This window comes from Protopterus annectens, chromosome 12.part0 (assembly GCF_019279795.1).
Source record: "Protopterus annectens isolate FY-2018-M chromosome 12.part0, PAN1.0, whole genome shotgun sequence".
NCBI classification, from domain to species: domain Eukaryota; kingdom Metazoa; phylum Chordata; order Ceratodontiformes; family Protopteridae; genus Protopterus; species Protopterus annectens.
Window position 1 is genome coordinate 993,891,834 of NC_056746.1, and position 15,231 is coordinate 993,907,064.

Here is a 15,231-nt window from a genome sequence, read left to right on the forward strand (position 1 = left end):
GAGTTTTACTTTTTTTCCACAACTAAGAGGATTAATTTCTATAGATAACTTTCTGACTGTGTTGTATAATTTACCAACAGATGAAAGTATAACCGCTTATGTGCAGCAGAAATGATTTTCTTTACTGATATTTGTAACTGTTTTGCCTATTTGTATTAAAGCACCAGATCTTGGCTTGTAGTGTTGTACTGTTGTATAGTTATTTTTTTAGTCCTTCGATAACAGTTCCAGCTACTTAGTTTTTTTTTTTTTTTTTTTTTTTTTTTAAATAGGAAGCACAACCTCGTTCTGGGCTCCTCCAGGCTTCTGTTATCACACTTTATACTATGTATTTAACATGGTCTGCAATGACTAATGAACCAGGTAGGTAAATGTGCTTACTGTCTCTCTTCATTTTCAGAATTGTGTTCTGAGAAACTTGCTTTAAGACTAGCTTTTAATATGTAAATGTTTTGCAAATCTCTTACTTTGTCACCCAGTGGTGTAAACCTTGGCTCTAGATGGTCACTGTTGAAGTGACACCTTGACCCCATGTGCAAAAATGGGAAGACAGGGTTGTGGATGGATAAAACACGTTTTAAAACAATATAATTTCACTGATATATTTTGTATGCTCATTAGCAGTTCTGTAATGCTTCAGGTGTAGAATACTACAGTTGAAGGAATGTAAACTGTCATTAGTTTGTCTTTAACACATGTAACAAGAAGGCTTGGAGTTTCATTTAATGCTTTAATACATACAAACACATCAGGATGGATAACAGCATCTTTAAATACAAACTAACTAGTTAGCAAACGGAGCTTACATACATCCATGCTTACATCTCAACAGCTAACTACAGAGTGGCAGTCAGGCTCGCACGTGCTCCGTATTTATGCACTTGTGCAAGCCTTTGGATAGCTTCTTAAAGGTGTATATATACAGACACATTGATCTACATACTCCCTCTTAAAAAGATTACCTTTTATACAAAACAATATCAGAGTTAGGCATGCATTAATTACTAGCAGATAGTGTGCGAGAAACACACCCTATTCCAGAGTGACTTGTTTGGTGTTGCAATTCCAAAGGAAGTTCCAGAGGACATTCCTGTTCCTATGATGAATCCAGAAGTTCCGCAGGCCTTGATTTAATCCGAGTCCCTTAGGCCTTCAGCCTCTGTTTTGCCTTCCGACCTGTCACCGGTCGCCTCTTCTGCTGGAGCCGCTAAGCTGACTCCACTGTCCGCTGACTCCACTGTCCGAGGCCTCCGTTTTGCATTCTGACAGAAAGCTTCTTCCTTCAACCTCTGCTACTACTTCAGCAGTTGCCAGGCCTCCCGAATCCTTCAGGCTTGCAGGTAAGTCTTCCATTCGTAAGACTGTAAAAAGGCAGGCTCCTGCTTTTTCTCATTCCCCTCAATCCCAAATGGATAAATGATTTGTTGACTCTTGTTAGGGGTTCTCAGCCTCCTCCTTCTAAAAGGAGTAGGGATGTTTCCCTTGAGGCTTTGTCCTGCTCAGGTTCTGGTTATTCTAGCATTTCTGCTGATGATGAGGATTTTTCTCAGGCATTTTCTCCTGTTGAGGATTCAGATACAGAGGAGTCCATCCCTTTGACCTCTCCTCCAGAGGATTTCTCTTTTGGTGATACTTTAAATACCCTCAGAGAACATTTTAAATGGGAAAGTCAGGATTATCCCCAACACAAGAAATGGATTAGGGAGTTTCTGGATTTACCTCAGCATAGGCCTCTTGCTATTCCCCCTGTGTTGGAAGTGGTTGATGATGTTTTTCTGGAAAATTCCTCGTCAGCAAATTCAGATGTTCTTCGTCTCACATTGCTGCAGTCATAACCTGTGGGTAGTCCGCTGTCCTCGATCGGCCCAAATACCAAAGAGCTGGGCTGGCGTCGGTCATTGTCGCCTAGAGCTGACGTCAGTACGTCGTAGTACATAAGCGCGTGACCGACACCATATCCTCAGTCTTTCTTGCCGCATGGTCCGTAGCAGAAGCAGCGTTTGCAAGTGCCGTTCGGCGTTCTGAAATTTTCATTTATCGAGTTTCAGACCGAAGACCAAGTTGGGCTAAGTACCCCGTTGGGGAAATCTTTGTCTTTTCTTGCCTCGGTTATCCGGATGTCAGAAAAAGTTAATAATTGCATTTCTTGTGGGAAACAGATACCTCATAAGGATTTTCATTTTTTGTGTATTCCTTGCTTAGGGCCTGAGCACGACGTGGTCGGGTGTCGCTTTTGTGCTAGATTTAACAAGCGCACCATTAAACGGAGATTATACTGTGCCAGGCTTGTTTTCGGTAAAAGGTGTAACTATAACATGCCGTCGGATCCTCCGACGCCCGCTACCGCTAAAAAGCGTAAAGATAAATCTTTGAAGTCTAAACCGGATGAGTCGTCCGTTACGGATGCCAGTTCTACGGAGCCTCCGGTTGAACCTGTGGATCCTGCCGGGGATTCGGCTGAATTCCATGGGGAACCTTTACTTTTACAGGAGTTAACCTCTCAGGAGTTAGGCCCGGCTGAGGGTGCTTCTCAGGTGTCTGTAGTTCCATCTTTACAGAAGGTTAGTAGGCCTTCTACTTCAGTGGCTAAAGGCCATGCTAAGGCCAAACCTTGTCATGTTGGCCCTGGTCATAGTTCTAGCTCTCCAGCCCCTGTTCCTAAGAAGCATATGTTAAAAATGGCTGAGGACTTGATTACTTTGATCAGGGGTTCTATGCTCCCTCCAGAGAAGAGGCCTAGGGTGGAAGCAGATTTACAGGGGATGGATCATTCCTCAGACTACTCTGATTCCTCAGCTGAAGAAATTCAGGAATTCCCTTCTTATTTGGATTCGGATGCAGAGGACTCCTGTCCTTCTGCTTCGCCTCCAGAGGATTTTTCTTTTTCTGAGACCTTACATTCCATGAGGGAGCATTTCAAGTGGGAAGGTCAGGATTTCTCGGATTCTCGGAAAAGGCTCAGGGAATTTTTGTTTCTGCCTCAGCATAGGCCCTTGGCTATTCCTCCTGTCTTAGAGGTTGTTTAGGATGTTTTTTCTGAATCTTCCCTTAATCCTGATTCTTTACCTCCTTCCCCTGTTAAGCCAGACCGATATTATAGAGTTCCTGAAGCTCATAAGTATTTGTACAAGAGCCCTAGAGCTGATCCAGAAACTATTACTCAAGGTCCGAAGGGTATTAGGGCTTCTGTGGCTAAGAATCCAGTTCCTTTGGATAAAGATTCTAGAGCTTTAGATAGGTGGGGGAAAAAGTGTACACCTCCTCTACGTTAGCTATGAGGGCTTTGAATTGCCAATTTCATATGCTGCAGTATCAGAATTTTTTGTTAGATCAATTGAAATCTAAGGTGGATGCGTTATCTGAGGGTATAGAGTGTAAGGAGCTCCAGGAGTTGGGTCATGCATCAGATCAAGTGGGCAAGCATTCTTTGCAGTGTGGTTTCGATGCTCTTCAGGCTGCATCCAGGGTGGCTGCTACAGGTTCAGTTATTCGTAGACCTGCCTGGCTTAAGGATCAAAATTTGTCAGAGCATGTTAAGGCTCGGATTTTGGATGCTCCTCTTCAATCTGAAGTACTTTTTGGTCCTTCTGTGGAATTGGTTTTGAAAAAGATGGAGGATAAGGCTAAGTCTATGCAGACGGTCAAAGATTTTTTGCAGGTGCAGCCCCCTAAGTTTAGTAGGAATTGGCCTGCTAGGGGATGGTCTTTTCCTTCTTCGGATTATCAGTCTAAGGGCAGGTCTAGGCGTGGTAGAGGCAGAGCTCACGCTCAGGGTTCTTTCAGACCTAGGACTTGGAGTTCTCCTGCACAGTCTTCTGGTGAGGGCAGGGGTCAGCCTTTTCGTAAACAGACCCAATGACCTGTATCTTCTGCTGCCGGACCCTTTTCTACTGGCAGCTCCTCTAGGAGGAAAGTTGGGACTTTTCAAACAAAATTGGCATTTGGTCACCCAGGACAAATGGGTGTTGGATATAATAAATCACGGGTACAAGTTTTATTTTCACACTTTTCCTCCTTTCAAAGGCATGCCGGATGTGCCTCCTCAGCAAAGGATGGAGGCTCAGGAGCAAATTTCTTTACTTTTACAGATGGGGGCAATTCAGGCGGTCCCTCCATCAGAAGTAGGCCTAGGTTTTTATTCCCGTCTATTCCTAGTGCCAAAGAAAGGAAACACTTGGAGGCCAATTCTGGATTTGTCCATTCTCAATACCTACCTAGACATTCCAAAGTTCAAGATGTTAACATTACAACAACTTCTGCCTCTGCTGGGCAAGGATCACTGGATGGTAACCCTGGATCTCAGAGGCCTATCTTCACATCCCTATCAGGCCCAGCTGCAGGAGATTCCTGAGATTTCAGGCTGGTACTTCTCACTATCAGTTCTCTGCATTGCCCTTTGGCTTATCTACTGCGCCCAGAGTATTCACAAAAGTTCTGGCTCCTGTGATTGCTTTTTTCAGACAGAGAGGAATACAAATTTATCCTTATCTGGACGATTGCCTGATTCTTGCTCAAAACAAAGACAAGTTACTACAACATCTCCAGTATGTAATGGCAGTTTTAAGGTGCCTAGGGTATTCTGTGAACAAAATAAAGTCCAGTCTAGTACCCTCTCAGGACATGTGCTTTCTGGGTGTGAGACTGAATACAGTTTCCCAGATGGCATTTCTGACCCCGGACAAACAAAGAACTCTCCATCTATATTTCCAGCAGTTATCAGTAATGTCCAGGCTGACTGCAAGGACAGTCCTTCAAGCCTTGGGGTTCATGGCATCTTGCATTCTAGTTCTTCCCAATGCCAAACTGCATATGAGGAAGCTACAATGGTATCTCAAAAGTGTGTGGACTCAACACTGCCACGGTTTGGACACTGTCATTCGGATTATACCTTGCATCCAGAAGGAATTCTTGTGGTGGGCTCAGGAATGTCAACTAAACAAGGGACTCTCTGTGACCCGACCAGAGGCGAGTCAGATCCTAACGACGGATGCCTCGGACTTGGCTTGGGGAGCACACTTCAATGGGAAATGGATACAGGACGTGTGGCCTCCCAAACTACTACATTTGCATATCAACATGAAGGAGATTTTAGCAGTCCAATTTGCTTTGATGGCCTTCAAGGACCTACTTCAGCCGGGACAGGTGTTGATTCAAACAGACAACACAACAGTCATGTGGTACATCAACAAGCAGGGGGGGAACCCATTCCTACCCTCTTTGCAGACAAGCAATGATTTTGTGGGAGACTGCTCTGAGTTTGCAAATCAATCTTCAAACACGGTTTCTGCCAGGAGCACAGAACTCCCTAGCAGATGTATTGAGCAGGCAAATTGTGGATCCCCACGAGTGGAAACTGGATCCTCAGGTTTTCAAACAATTGACTGTGGCTTGGGGAACTCCAGACATAGATCTGTTCACTTCTCCACTGAATTTTCAACTACCAAAATTTTGCACAAAGATGTTCCACCCAGATGCTTGGAAAGTGGATGCTCTATCTTTCAGTTGGAACAACCTTCACGTTTATGCTTTTCCTCCTCTGCCTCTTCTTCCCAAGGTACTCTTGAAAGTCAGGCGGGACAAGCCTTGCATAATTCTAATAGCGCCAGATTGGCCACGTCAGCATTGGCATCCTCTGCTGAGAAGTTTAATCCAGGAACCTCCTTGGCTTCTGCCACAGGTGCCTCATTTGTTATCCCAGTCAAACAATCATTTTCTCAATGTTCGGGTGCAGTCCCTGCATCTGACAACCTGGCGTATTCTGTGATGGAGCCGGTGGGGTCTCAGCTTCCTCAACAGGTTTTAGATGTCATTTTGGAAGCCAGGCGGCCTAGTACTAGAAAAGTTTATGCTGATAAATGGAAGAGATTTTTTCTTTGGAGCACAGCAAAGGGCTTTGATGTTTCAGTGCCTAATTTGAGTTTTGCACTTCAGTATCTTACTGAATTACTGGACAAGGGTTTGTCATTCTCTTCTGTGAAGGTTCATGCTGCAGCCATTTCTGCTCACTATGATTGTGACCCTCCTTTATTTTCTCACCCTTTGTTCAAACAATTTCTTAGAGGGGCAAAGAATATAAGACCCCCACGTAGAGCTCCTACCCCTTCCTGGGATCTCAATTTTGTTTTGGAGAAACTTACTTTACCTCCTTTTGAACCTGCAGCTACGTCTGAATTAAAGTTTTTGTCTTGGAAGACTGCTTTTTTGTTGGCCATTACTTCTGCTAGGAGGGTATCTGAATTGCAAGCACTCATGGCAGTTGAACCCTTTCTGATATTTCATAAGGATAGAGTTTCTTTGCGAACTAACCCTACTTTTATGCCTAAAGTGATTTCTAATGTGGCCTTGAACCAGTCTATTCATTTGCTTACTTTTTATGCTGATCCCCAAAATAAGGGGGAAAAAAGTCTTGCATTCTTTGGATATCCACAGGCAGTTACGTTACTATTTGAGCAGAACTAAGGAGTTCAGACAGACTCAACAGTTATTTGTTTCTTTTGCTTTGGGTTCACAAGGGAAAGCTGTTTCAAAGCAGACTATTTCAAAGTGGATTGGTCAATGTATTGCTTTTTGTTATTCTCATCATGGGAAGAATGTTCCTGCTGGGATCAGACCTCATTCTACTAGGGCTACTTCCACATCTACTGCTTTTTTGAGGGGTGTAGCTACTAAGGATATTTTGGAGGCAGCTACTTGGAGTTCAGTACACACTTTTACTAAGCATTACCATCTCTCTCTTTATTCCAAGTCCAGGGCTGGGTTTGCCACTGCAGTTTTACAGGGCATGTTAGCAGCTCCTAATGCTATTTAGTTTGCCAGCCTCCCTTTTCCTTTGCTTTGGGATTCTACCCACAGGTTATGACTGCAGCAATGTGAGACGAAGAACATAGTACAGTTTTGTACCTACCATAAATGTAGATGTTCGAGGATCTACATTGCTGCAGTCCAATTTTCCCTCCCTCCTTCCCCTCTATAGTGGGTGGTGGCTGTGTTTTTTATTTTAGGATTGTCTTTATTTCCACACTGGTAGTTGTTGGGCGTTTACTTTTTTGGCTCTGGCCTTCTTTCATTCTTAGGCCTTCTGACATCTGGGGCAAGAAAGACTGAGGATATGGCGTCGGTCATGCGCTTATGTACTACGACGTACTGACGTCAGCTCTAGGCGACAATGACCGACGCCAGCCCAGCTCTTTGGTATTCGGGCCGATCGAGGACAGCGGACTACCCACAGGTTATGACTGCAGCAATGTAGATCCTCGAACATCTACATTTATGGTAGGTACAAAACTGTACTTTCCTCCTGCTCCCAGGAAACCTGACAGGTACTACAGAGTCCCTGATTCTCATCTGTTTCTTTTCAGGAATCCGTTGGTGGATCCAGAGGTTATTTCTCAGGGCCCTAATGGAGTTAAGGCCACTGTTACCAGGAATCCTGATGTTTATCGTGTTTCACTGTTGCAGTCATTACTCTTGGGTTATCCTGCTGGCAGGCTACCCTCAGTCGGCCAGAATTCCAAAGCCTAGGTCCGGCGTCGGTTGCTGTCGCCTCTTCCCTGACGTCAGTGCGCTAGGCATATAAAAGATGCAGCAGACGCCTTTTTCTTCAGTCTTTCTTGCCGTGCGGTGCCCGAAGCAAAAGCAGATGTTCATCGTGTTGCACTGCTGCAGTCATTACACTTGGGTTATCCTGCCGTCAGGTGGTCCTGCAGTCGGCCTGAGTTCCAAAGTCTTGGTCCGGCGTCAGTTGCTGTCGCTTCTTCCCTGGCGTCAGTGCACCAGGGGTATATAAGATGCATCCAATGCCATTTTCTTCAGTCTTTCTTGCCGCGTGGTGTCCGAAGCAGAAGCAGTTCGCAAGTGCCGGTCGTCCGACTCCTGAGATTTTCGTAGTCGAATTTCAGATCGGAAGTCTTCAATAAAGCTAAGTACCCCGTTGGGGAAACTTTTTTCTTGCCTCAGACCGATGTCAGAAAAAGTTAATAATTGTATTTCTTGTGGGAAGCAAATACCTCATAAGGACTTCCACTCTTACTGTATTCAATGCCTAAGCCCTGATCACAACGTCACTAGTTGTCGGTTTTGTGCTATATTTAACAAACGCACTATAAAAAGACGTTTTGATTTTGCTTCGCACTACTTTGGCCGAAGGTTCAATTATACGATGCTGTCGGATCAGCAGACAACCTCAATACTGAAAAAACGCAAAGACAAGGATGAAGACAGGCATCCGAGGTCCAAAACCGACGAAACCTCTTCTAGGCCAGTCACCGGTTCTCAGTGAGGCGCTTTCGCAGCCCCTGACACCCGCTACCTCAGAGCCACAGGCCGTTTCCGACTCCCACGTGGAGGCATCTAGGTCTCTGGAAACTCAAGGTATTGGCCCTTTGGAAACTAATCCCTCAGATGGGTCCAGAGCCGCTGAGCAGGCATCGGCTTCTGAGGGTGTCTTCAGATCTTCACAACAGCAGCCAAGACTACCATTAAAGACAAAGAAACAGGTACAGCATTCTGCTGGACAGTCCTCCATGCCTAAGAAACAGATGCTTAAAATGGCCGAAGACCTCATTACTCTAATCAGGGGTTCCCATCCCCCTCCTGAGAAAAGGCCTAGGCAGGATACAGACTATGACTCCTCTGATCAGGTTTCCATTTCCTCCGATTCCTCTTCGGACCAGGGATACTCTCTACCCCCCTATGAGGACACTGATGCTGAAGAATCTATCCCTTCAGCCTGTCCTCCTGAGGATTATTCTTTTGGGGAAACTTTACATACCATGAGGGAACATTTCCATTGCGAAAGCCAGGATTACTCAGAATCCAAGAAAAAGCTCAGGGATTTCCTGTTATTGCCTCAACACAGGTCCCTGGCTATTCTGCCTGTGCTAGATATTGTGGATGATGTGTTCTCTGAATCCAGTCTATCTCCTGACTCTCTGCCCCCTGCTTCAGCCAAGCCAGATAGGTATTATAGAGTCCCTGACTCTCACAAGTTTCTGTACAAAAACCCTTCTGCTGATCCAGAAACTATTTCCCAGGGTCCAAAAGGGGTTAAGGCTTCCATTGCAAAAAATCCAGTACCCTCTGACAGAGATTCCAGAGCTTTGGATAGATGGAGGAAGAAAGTATACACTTCTGCAACTTTAGCAGTAAGAGCTTTAAATTGCCAGTGTCACATGCTTAAGTACCAGCAATATTTAATGGCTCAGTTAAAACAGAAAATGCTTGCAAGCCCAGAAGCTCCTTATTGTAAAGAAATGCAGGATTTATTGCATGCAGTTGAACAGGTGGGAAAACATACTCTGCAATGTGGTTTTGATTCTTTAGAGGCCTCTTGTAGAGCCGCAGTTACAGGTTCTGTGATTCGAAGACATGCTTGGTTAAAATAACAAAGTTTACCTGATCATGTTAAGGCAAAGTTATTGGATGCTCCTTTACAGCATGATACTTTGATGTTCATCATGTTACCCTGCTGCAGTCATCACACTTGGGTTATCCTGTCGTCAGGCGGTCCCGCAGTCGGCAGGAATTCCAAAGTCTTGGTCCGGCATCGGTTGCTGTCACTTCTTCCCTGACGTCAGTGCGCCAGGGGTATATATAATGCAACCAACGCCATTTTCTTCAGTCTTTCTTGCAGCGCGGTGCCCGAAGCAGAAGCGGTTCGCAAGTGCCGGTTGGCCGACTCCTGAGATTTTCGAATTCGAATTTCAGACCGAAGTCTTCTATACAGCTAAGTACCCCGTTGGGGAAACTTTTCTTGCCTCAGACCGATGTCAGAAAAAGTTAACAATACCTCATAAGGATTTTCATTCTTATTGCATACCTTGCCTAGGCCCAGACCACAACGTCACTAGTTGTCGTTTTTGTGCTAGGTTTAATAAGCGTACTATAAAAAGACGCTTTGATTTCGCATGACACTACTTCGGTAGAAAATTTAACTACACTATGCCATCTGAGCAACCAACTACCGGCGTGCACAAAAAACGAAAGGATAAGGACAGGCAGCCCAGGCCTAAGCCAGATTCCGAGGCCCCGGGTGGTCCGGTCTCCGGTTCTCCGGCCTTCAGTGAGGCTCCGACGCAGCCCCTGACTACCGCAGATCTTGAACCCGGGACCGCTTTGGAACTTTTGGCGGAATGTACCAGGCCGACGCAGCCATTTTGTTCAGGCCCTACCGACGACATTACTGAAAAAGATGTCGGTGCTGCAGAGACACCTTTGGTTTCTGAAGGCGTTTTCAGACTGACGACACTCACCATTAAAACGTATCCTAAGACGAAGACTCCTATTAAACCTAAAAGGACTGCACTTCAGTCCCCTGTTCAAGGTCCCATGCCTAAGAAACAGATGCTCAAAATGGCTGAAGATTTGATCTCTTTAATCAGGGGTTCCCAGCCCCCTCCTGACAAAAGGCATAGACAAGAGGAAGATTATGCATCCTCTGAACAAGTGTCCATTTCTTCAGACTCCTCTGAGGACCAAGATTACTCCTTCTCCCCATATGAAGATTCTGATGCTGAGGATTCCATACACTCGGCTTCTCCTCCTGAAGACTGTTCCTTTGGGGAAACTTTACACACTGAGGGAACATTTTCACTGGGAAGGTCAGGACTACTCTGACTCTAAGAAAAGGCTCAGAGAGTTTCTTTTACTCCCCCAGCACAGACCACTTGCCATCCCACCAGTTTTAGACATTGTGGATGATGTTTACTTGGAATCCAGTTTGAACCCAGACTCTCTACCTCCTGCTCTGGCCAAACCTGACAGATACTATAGAGTGCCTGATTCCCACAAATTTCTTTATAAAAGCCCTGTTGCTATCTCCCAGGGTCCCAAAGGGGCTAAGGCTTCTATGGCTAAAAATCCTGTACCCTTTGAAAGGGACTCCAGAACACTAGACAGGTGGGGGGAAAGGGTTTACACCTCAGCCACTCTAGCTATGAGGGCACTAAATTGCCAATTTCACATGCTAAAGTATCAGCAATTTCTTATCTCTCAGTTAAAGCAAAGAATGAGCACTCTCCCTCAACAGTCTGAATTGAAAGAGATGCAGGATCTGTTGCATGCAACTGAACAGGTGGGCAAACATACTTTACAATGTGGATTTGATTCTTTGGAGGCCTCCTGCAGAGCAGCTGTCACTGGGTCTGTTATATGTAGGCATGCTTGGTTAAAGGAACAAACTCTGCCTGATCATGTTAAAGCAAAGCTTCTAGATGCTCCCTTACAGCAGGATGTTCTTTTTGGAGTTAAAGCAGAAGAAGTCTTAAAGAAAATGGAAGATAAGGCAAAATCTATGCAGACAGTCGAAGATTTCCTACAGGTACAGCCCCTCGCTTCAGCAGAAACTGTCAAACAAAAAATTGGTCCTTTCCAGCTACTGACAGACCACAGAGGGGTAAATACAGACGTCCAAAAGGCAGAGGACAACCACAAGCCCAGTACAAACCTCGCCAATGGGGCACTGCAACACAGAAGGGAGGAGAAGACCAGTCCCAATCTACCAGAAGGCAAACTCAATGACTTGCACCTCATCTGGCCAAGCAACACTCTCTTGGCAGCCCCCTACTTTTTCCAGACAACTGGCACATTGTCACAAAGGACAAATGGGTCCTAGACATAATTTTACGAGGATACAGATTCCATTTTCACACCTTGCCAATGAAAAGAGGAATGCCAAACCTGCCACAAAATCAATGGGCAGAGGCACTAAAATTTCAAATCTCATGGACATGAGAGCCATTCAACTGGTACCTACTCGAGAGCAAGGTCAAGGATTTTACTCGGGACTCTTTCTAGTGCCCAGAAAGGACAATGCCTGGAAACCAATTCTGGACCTTTCAATTCTAAACACCTTCTTACAAGTACCCAAATTCAAAATGCTAACACTACAGCAGCTTCTTCCCATGTTGGGCAAGGAAGCATGGCTAGTAACGTTGGACCTCAAGGAGGCATACCTGCATGTCCCTATCAGACAAAGTTGCAGAAGATACCTCCGTTTCATTGCAGGTTCAACCCATTACCAATTCTCTGTACTGCCCTTTGGCTTATCTACTGCGCCCAGAGTCTTCACAAAATGCCTGGCACCAGTAATTGCATAGTGCAGACAAAGAGGAATTCAAGTATACCCATACCTGGACGATTGCCTCATCCAAGCAGAAAGCAAGGACATTCTCTTACAACATCTGGCTTTTGTAAAACATCTACTAAGTTGCCTGGGGTACACAGTAAACGAAAAGAAGTCAAAACTAGTACCCTCACAAAATATGACATTCCTGGGTGCCAGCTTGAATACAACGGCCCAGAAGGCTTATCTGACGCCAGACAAACAACTACAACTGACTCAATATTTCAAAAGAATGGCAGCAAAGACCCAACTAACTGCAAGAGAAATTCTGCAGGCCTTGGGCTTCATGGCATCATGCATACTACTAATACCATTTGCAAAGCTGCATATGAGAAAATTACAGTGGTACCTAAAAAGCGTATGGTCTCAACATAGACACAGCTTGGACACAATGATATCTCTCATTCCCTGCCTACAACAGGAGTTTCTATGGTGGTCACAGGCATGTCACCTCAACAAGGGTCAGCCTTTCACCTTGCCCCCAGCCAGGCAAACTATCACAATAGTTGCATCAGACTACGCCTGGGGGGTACACATGGCAGGACAGTGCGTTCAAGGCATATGGACTGCAGATCAAAGAAATATGCACATCAATCAAAAAGAGATGCTAGCTGTACAGAATGCTCTGACAGCCTTCAAGAATCTATTACATCCAGGACAACTTGCAATAAAGACGGACAACACCACAGTAATGTGGTACATAAACAAACAAGGGGGTACTCACTCCTACCCTGTATGCAGGCAAGCAATGACCTTGTGGAGCACATCTCTGGCTTACCAAGTTCAGTTACAAGCTCAATTCTTGCCAGGAAAGAAGAACACATTGGCAGACGACCTCAGCAGAAACATCATGGATCCCCACGAGTGGAAACTAGATCCACAAGTATTTACAATCATAACTCAAAAATGGGACCTTCCAGACATAGACCTGTTTGCCAGTCCTCAAAACTATCAACTAACAAAAGTTTGTACAAGGACACCTCACCATCAAGCTTGGAAAGTGGGCGCACTCTCATTCAGTTGGAAAAACCTGACAGTATATGCCTTCCCTCCATTGCCTCTCCTCACAAAGGTGCTTCTGAAAGTCAAAAAGGAGAGACCATGACTGATACTCATAGCCCTAGACTGGCCACGCCAGCACTGGTACCCACTATTGAGGAATATGGCCCAGGGCCCACCTTGGATCTTACCACAAATTACCCATTTGCTCGCACAGCAAAACAATCAGATTCTTCACAGCCAGCTCAAAACCTTAAATCTGGCTGCATGGCAAATCACCTAAGCATCCAGCCAACTCCTCTTTCCCAAGCAGTTATGGATTTTATTCTGTAAGCTAGGAGGCCAAGCACCAGGAAGGCTTATTCGGACAAATGGAAAAGGTTTTGTGCCTGGAACCAAGCTCAAGGCCAAGACACAATTCAGCCTCACATTCTACAGTACTTAACTGAGATGTTGCACAAAGGACTTTCTTTTTCCTCCATTAAAATCCATGCTTCAGCTATTTCAGCACACTACAACACGGATCCACCCTTATTTTCGCATCCACTTCTAAGTTAGTTCCTCAGAGGGGCAAAAAACATTAGGCCCCCCAGGAGAGCACCTACACCAACATGGGACCTCAGTTTTGTTCTGGAAAAACTTACGCTACCTCCCTTTGAACCAGCTTTCTCTGCAGATCTTCAGTTCCTATCATGGAAGACTGCCCTGCTGCTAGCAATAACTTCAGCTAGAAGAGTCTCAGAGCTGCAGGCACTAATGGCAGTGGAACCTTTCCTCATTTTTCATCAAGACAAGAGTTTCTCTACGAACTAATCCTTCCTTTATGCCTAAGGTGGTTTCCAGTGTGGCTTTAAATCAAACCATCCACTTACCCACCTTCTTCCCAAATTCACCGAACACAGGAGAGAGACTCCTGAATTCCTTGGACATTCACAGGCAACTTTGTTACTACTTGGATAAAACTAAGGCTTTCAGAAAATCTGACCAGCTCTTTGTATCCTATGCTACAGCTTCACAAGGGAAAGCTATATCAAAACAAACCATTTCCAAATGGATAGGACATTGCATTCGTTTCTGCTATACCCATCATGGAAAACCAGTTCCTGCTACCATTAGGCCCCACTCTACCAGGGCAACAGCTACATCTACAGCCTTCCTCAGGGAGGTTCCAACCAAGGAGATTTTGGAAGCTGCAACTTGGAGTTCAGTACACACCTTTACCAAACGCCATCACTTACCACTTTACTCTAAGACTAGGGCGGGCTTTGCCACTGCAGTTCTGCAGGGCCTTCTAGCCTCCTCTAACCCTCTGTGACTCCTCCACCCATCCTTAGCTTTGGGATTCAACCCAAGTGTGATGACTGCAGCAGGGTAACACGATGAACATAGTACAGTTTTGTACCTACCATAAATGTAGATGTTCGAGTGTTCATCCTGCTGCAGTCCAGGTTACCCTCCCTCCATCCCCTCTGATCTAACTGGCTAAATCTCTACAATACCTTCCTGATGTATTTGCTTATAGCTGGAGGGATTTTGTGTTTGTGCAAAATTTACTCAATTTGGTACTAATTACTGACCACCTTTTTGGGGGCACCTGACATCTGGGGCAAGAAAAACTGAAGAAAATGGCGTTAGTTGCATTATATTATACCCCTGGCGCACTGACGTCAGGGAAGAAGTGACAGCAACCGACGCCGGACCAAGACTTTGGAATTCCGGCCGACTGTGGGACCGCCTGACGACAGGATAACCCAAGTGTGATGAATGCAGCAGGGTGAACACTCGAACATCTACATTTATGGTAGGTACAAAACTGTACTTTTGGTGTTAAGGCAGAAGAGGTGTTAAAGAAAATGGAGGATAAAGCTAAATCTATGCAAACAGTCAAGGATTTCTTACAGGTACAGCCACCTCGGTTTAGCAGAAATTGGCCAACAAAGTATTGGTCCTTTCCAGTGTCAGACAGGCCACAGAGAGGCAGATACAGACGCCCAAGAGGCAGATCTCAACCCCAAGGCTCAATCAGACAACGACAGTGGGGCACCTCAACCCCAAAAGGTGGTGAGGACAAGTCTCAACCTTACAGGAAACCGTCACAATGACTTTCCCCT

The 15,231-nt window shown here is 45.3% G+C and overlaps 1 protein-coding gene across 1 annotated transcript in view; it reads left to right on the plus strand.

The window, feature by feature from the left end:
• LOC122816928 (serine incorporator 1-like) overlaps positions 1-15,231 on the plus strand; it is a 583,434-nt gene that overhangs the window by 282,536 nt on the left and 285,667 nt on the right. Inside the window, exon 7 of the mRNA XM_044090011.1 lies at positions 273-363. Within this exon, the coding sequence (XP_043945946.1) occupies positions 273-363 (91 nt within the window). The remainder of the gene's footprint in view (positions 1-272; positions 364-15,231) is intronic.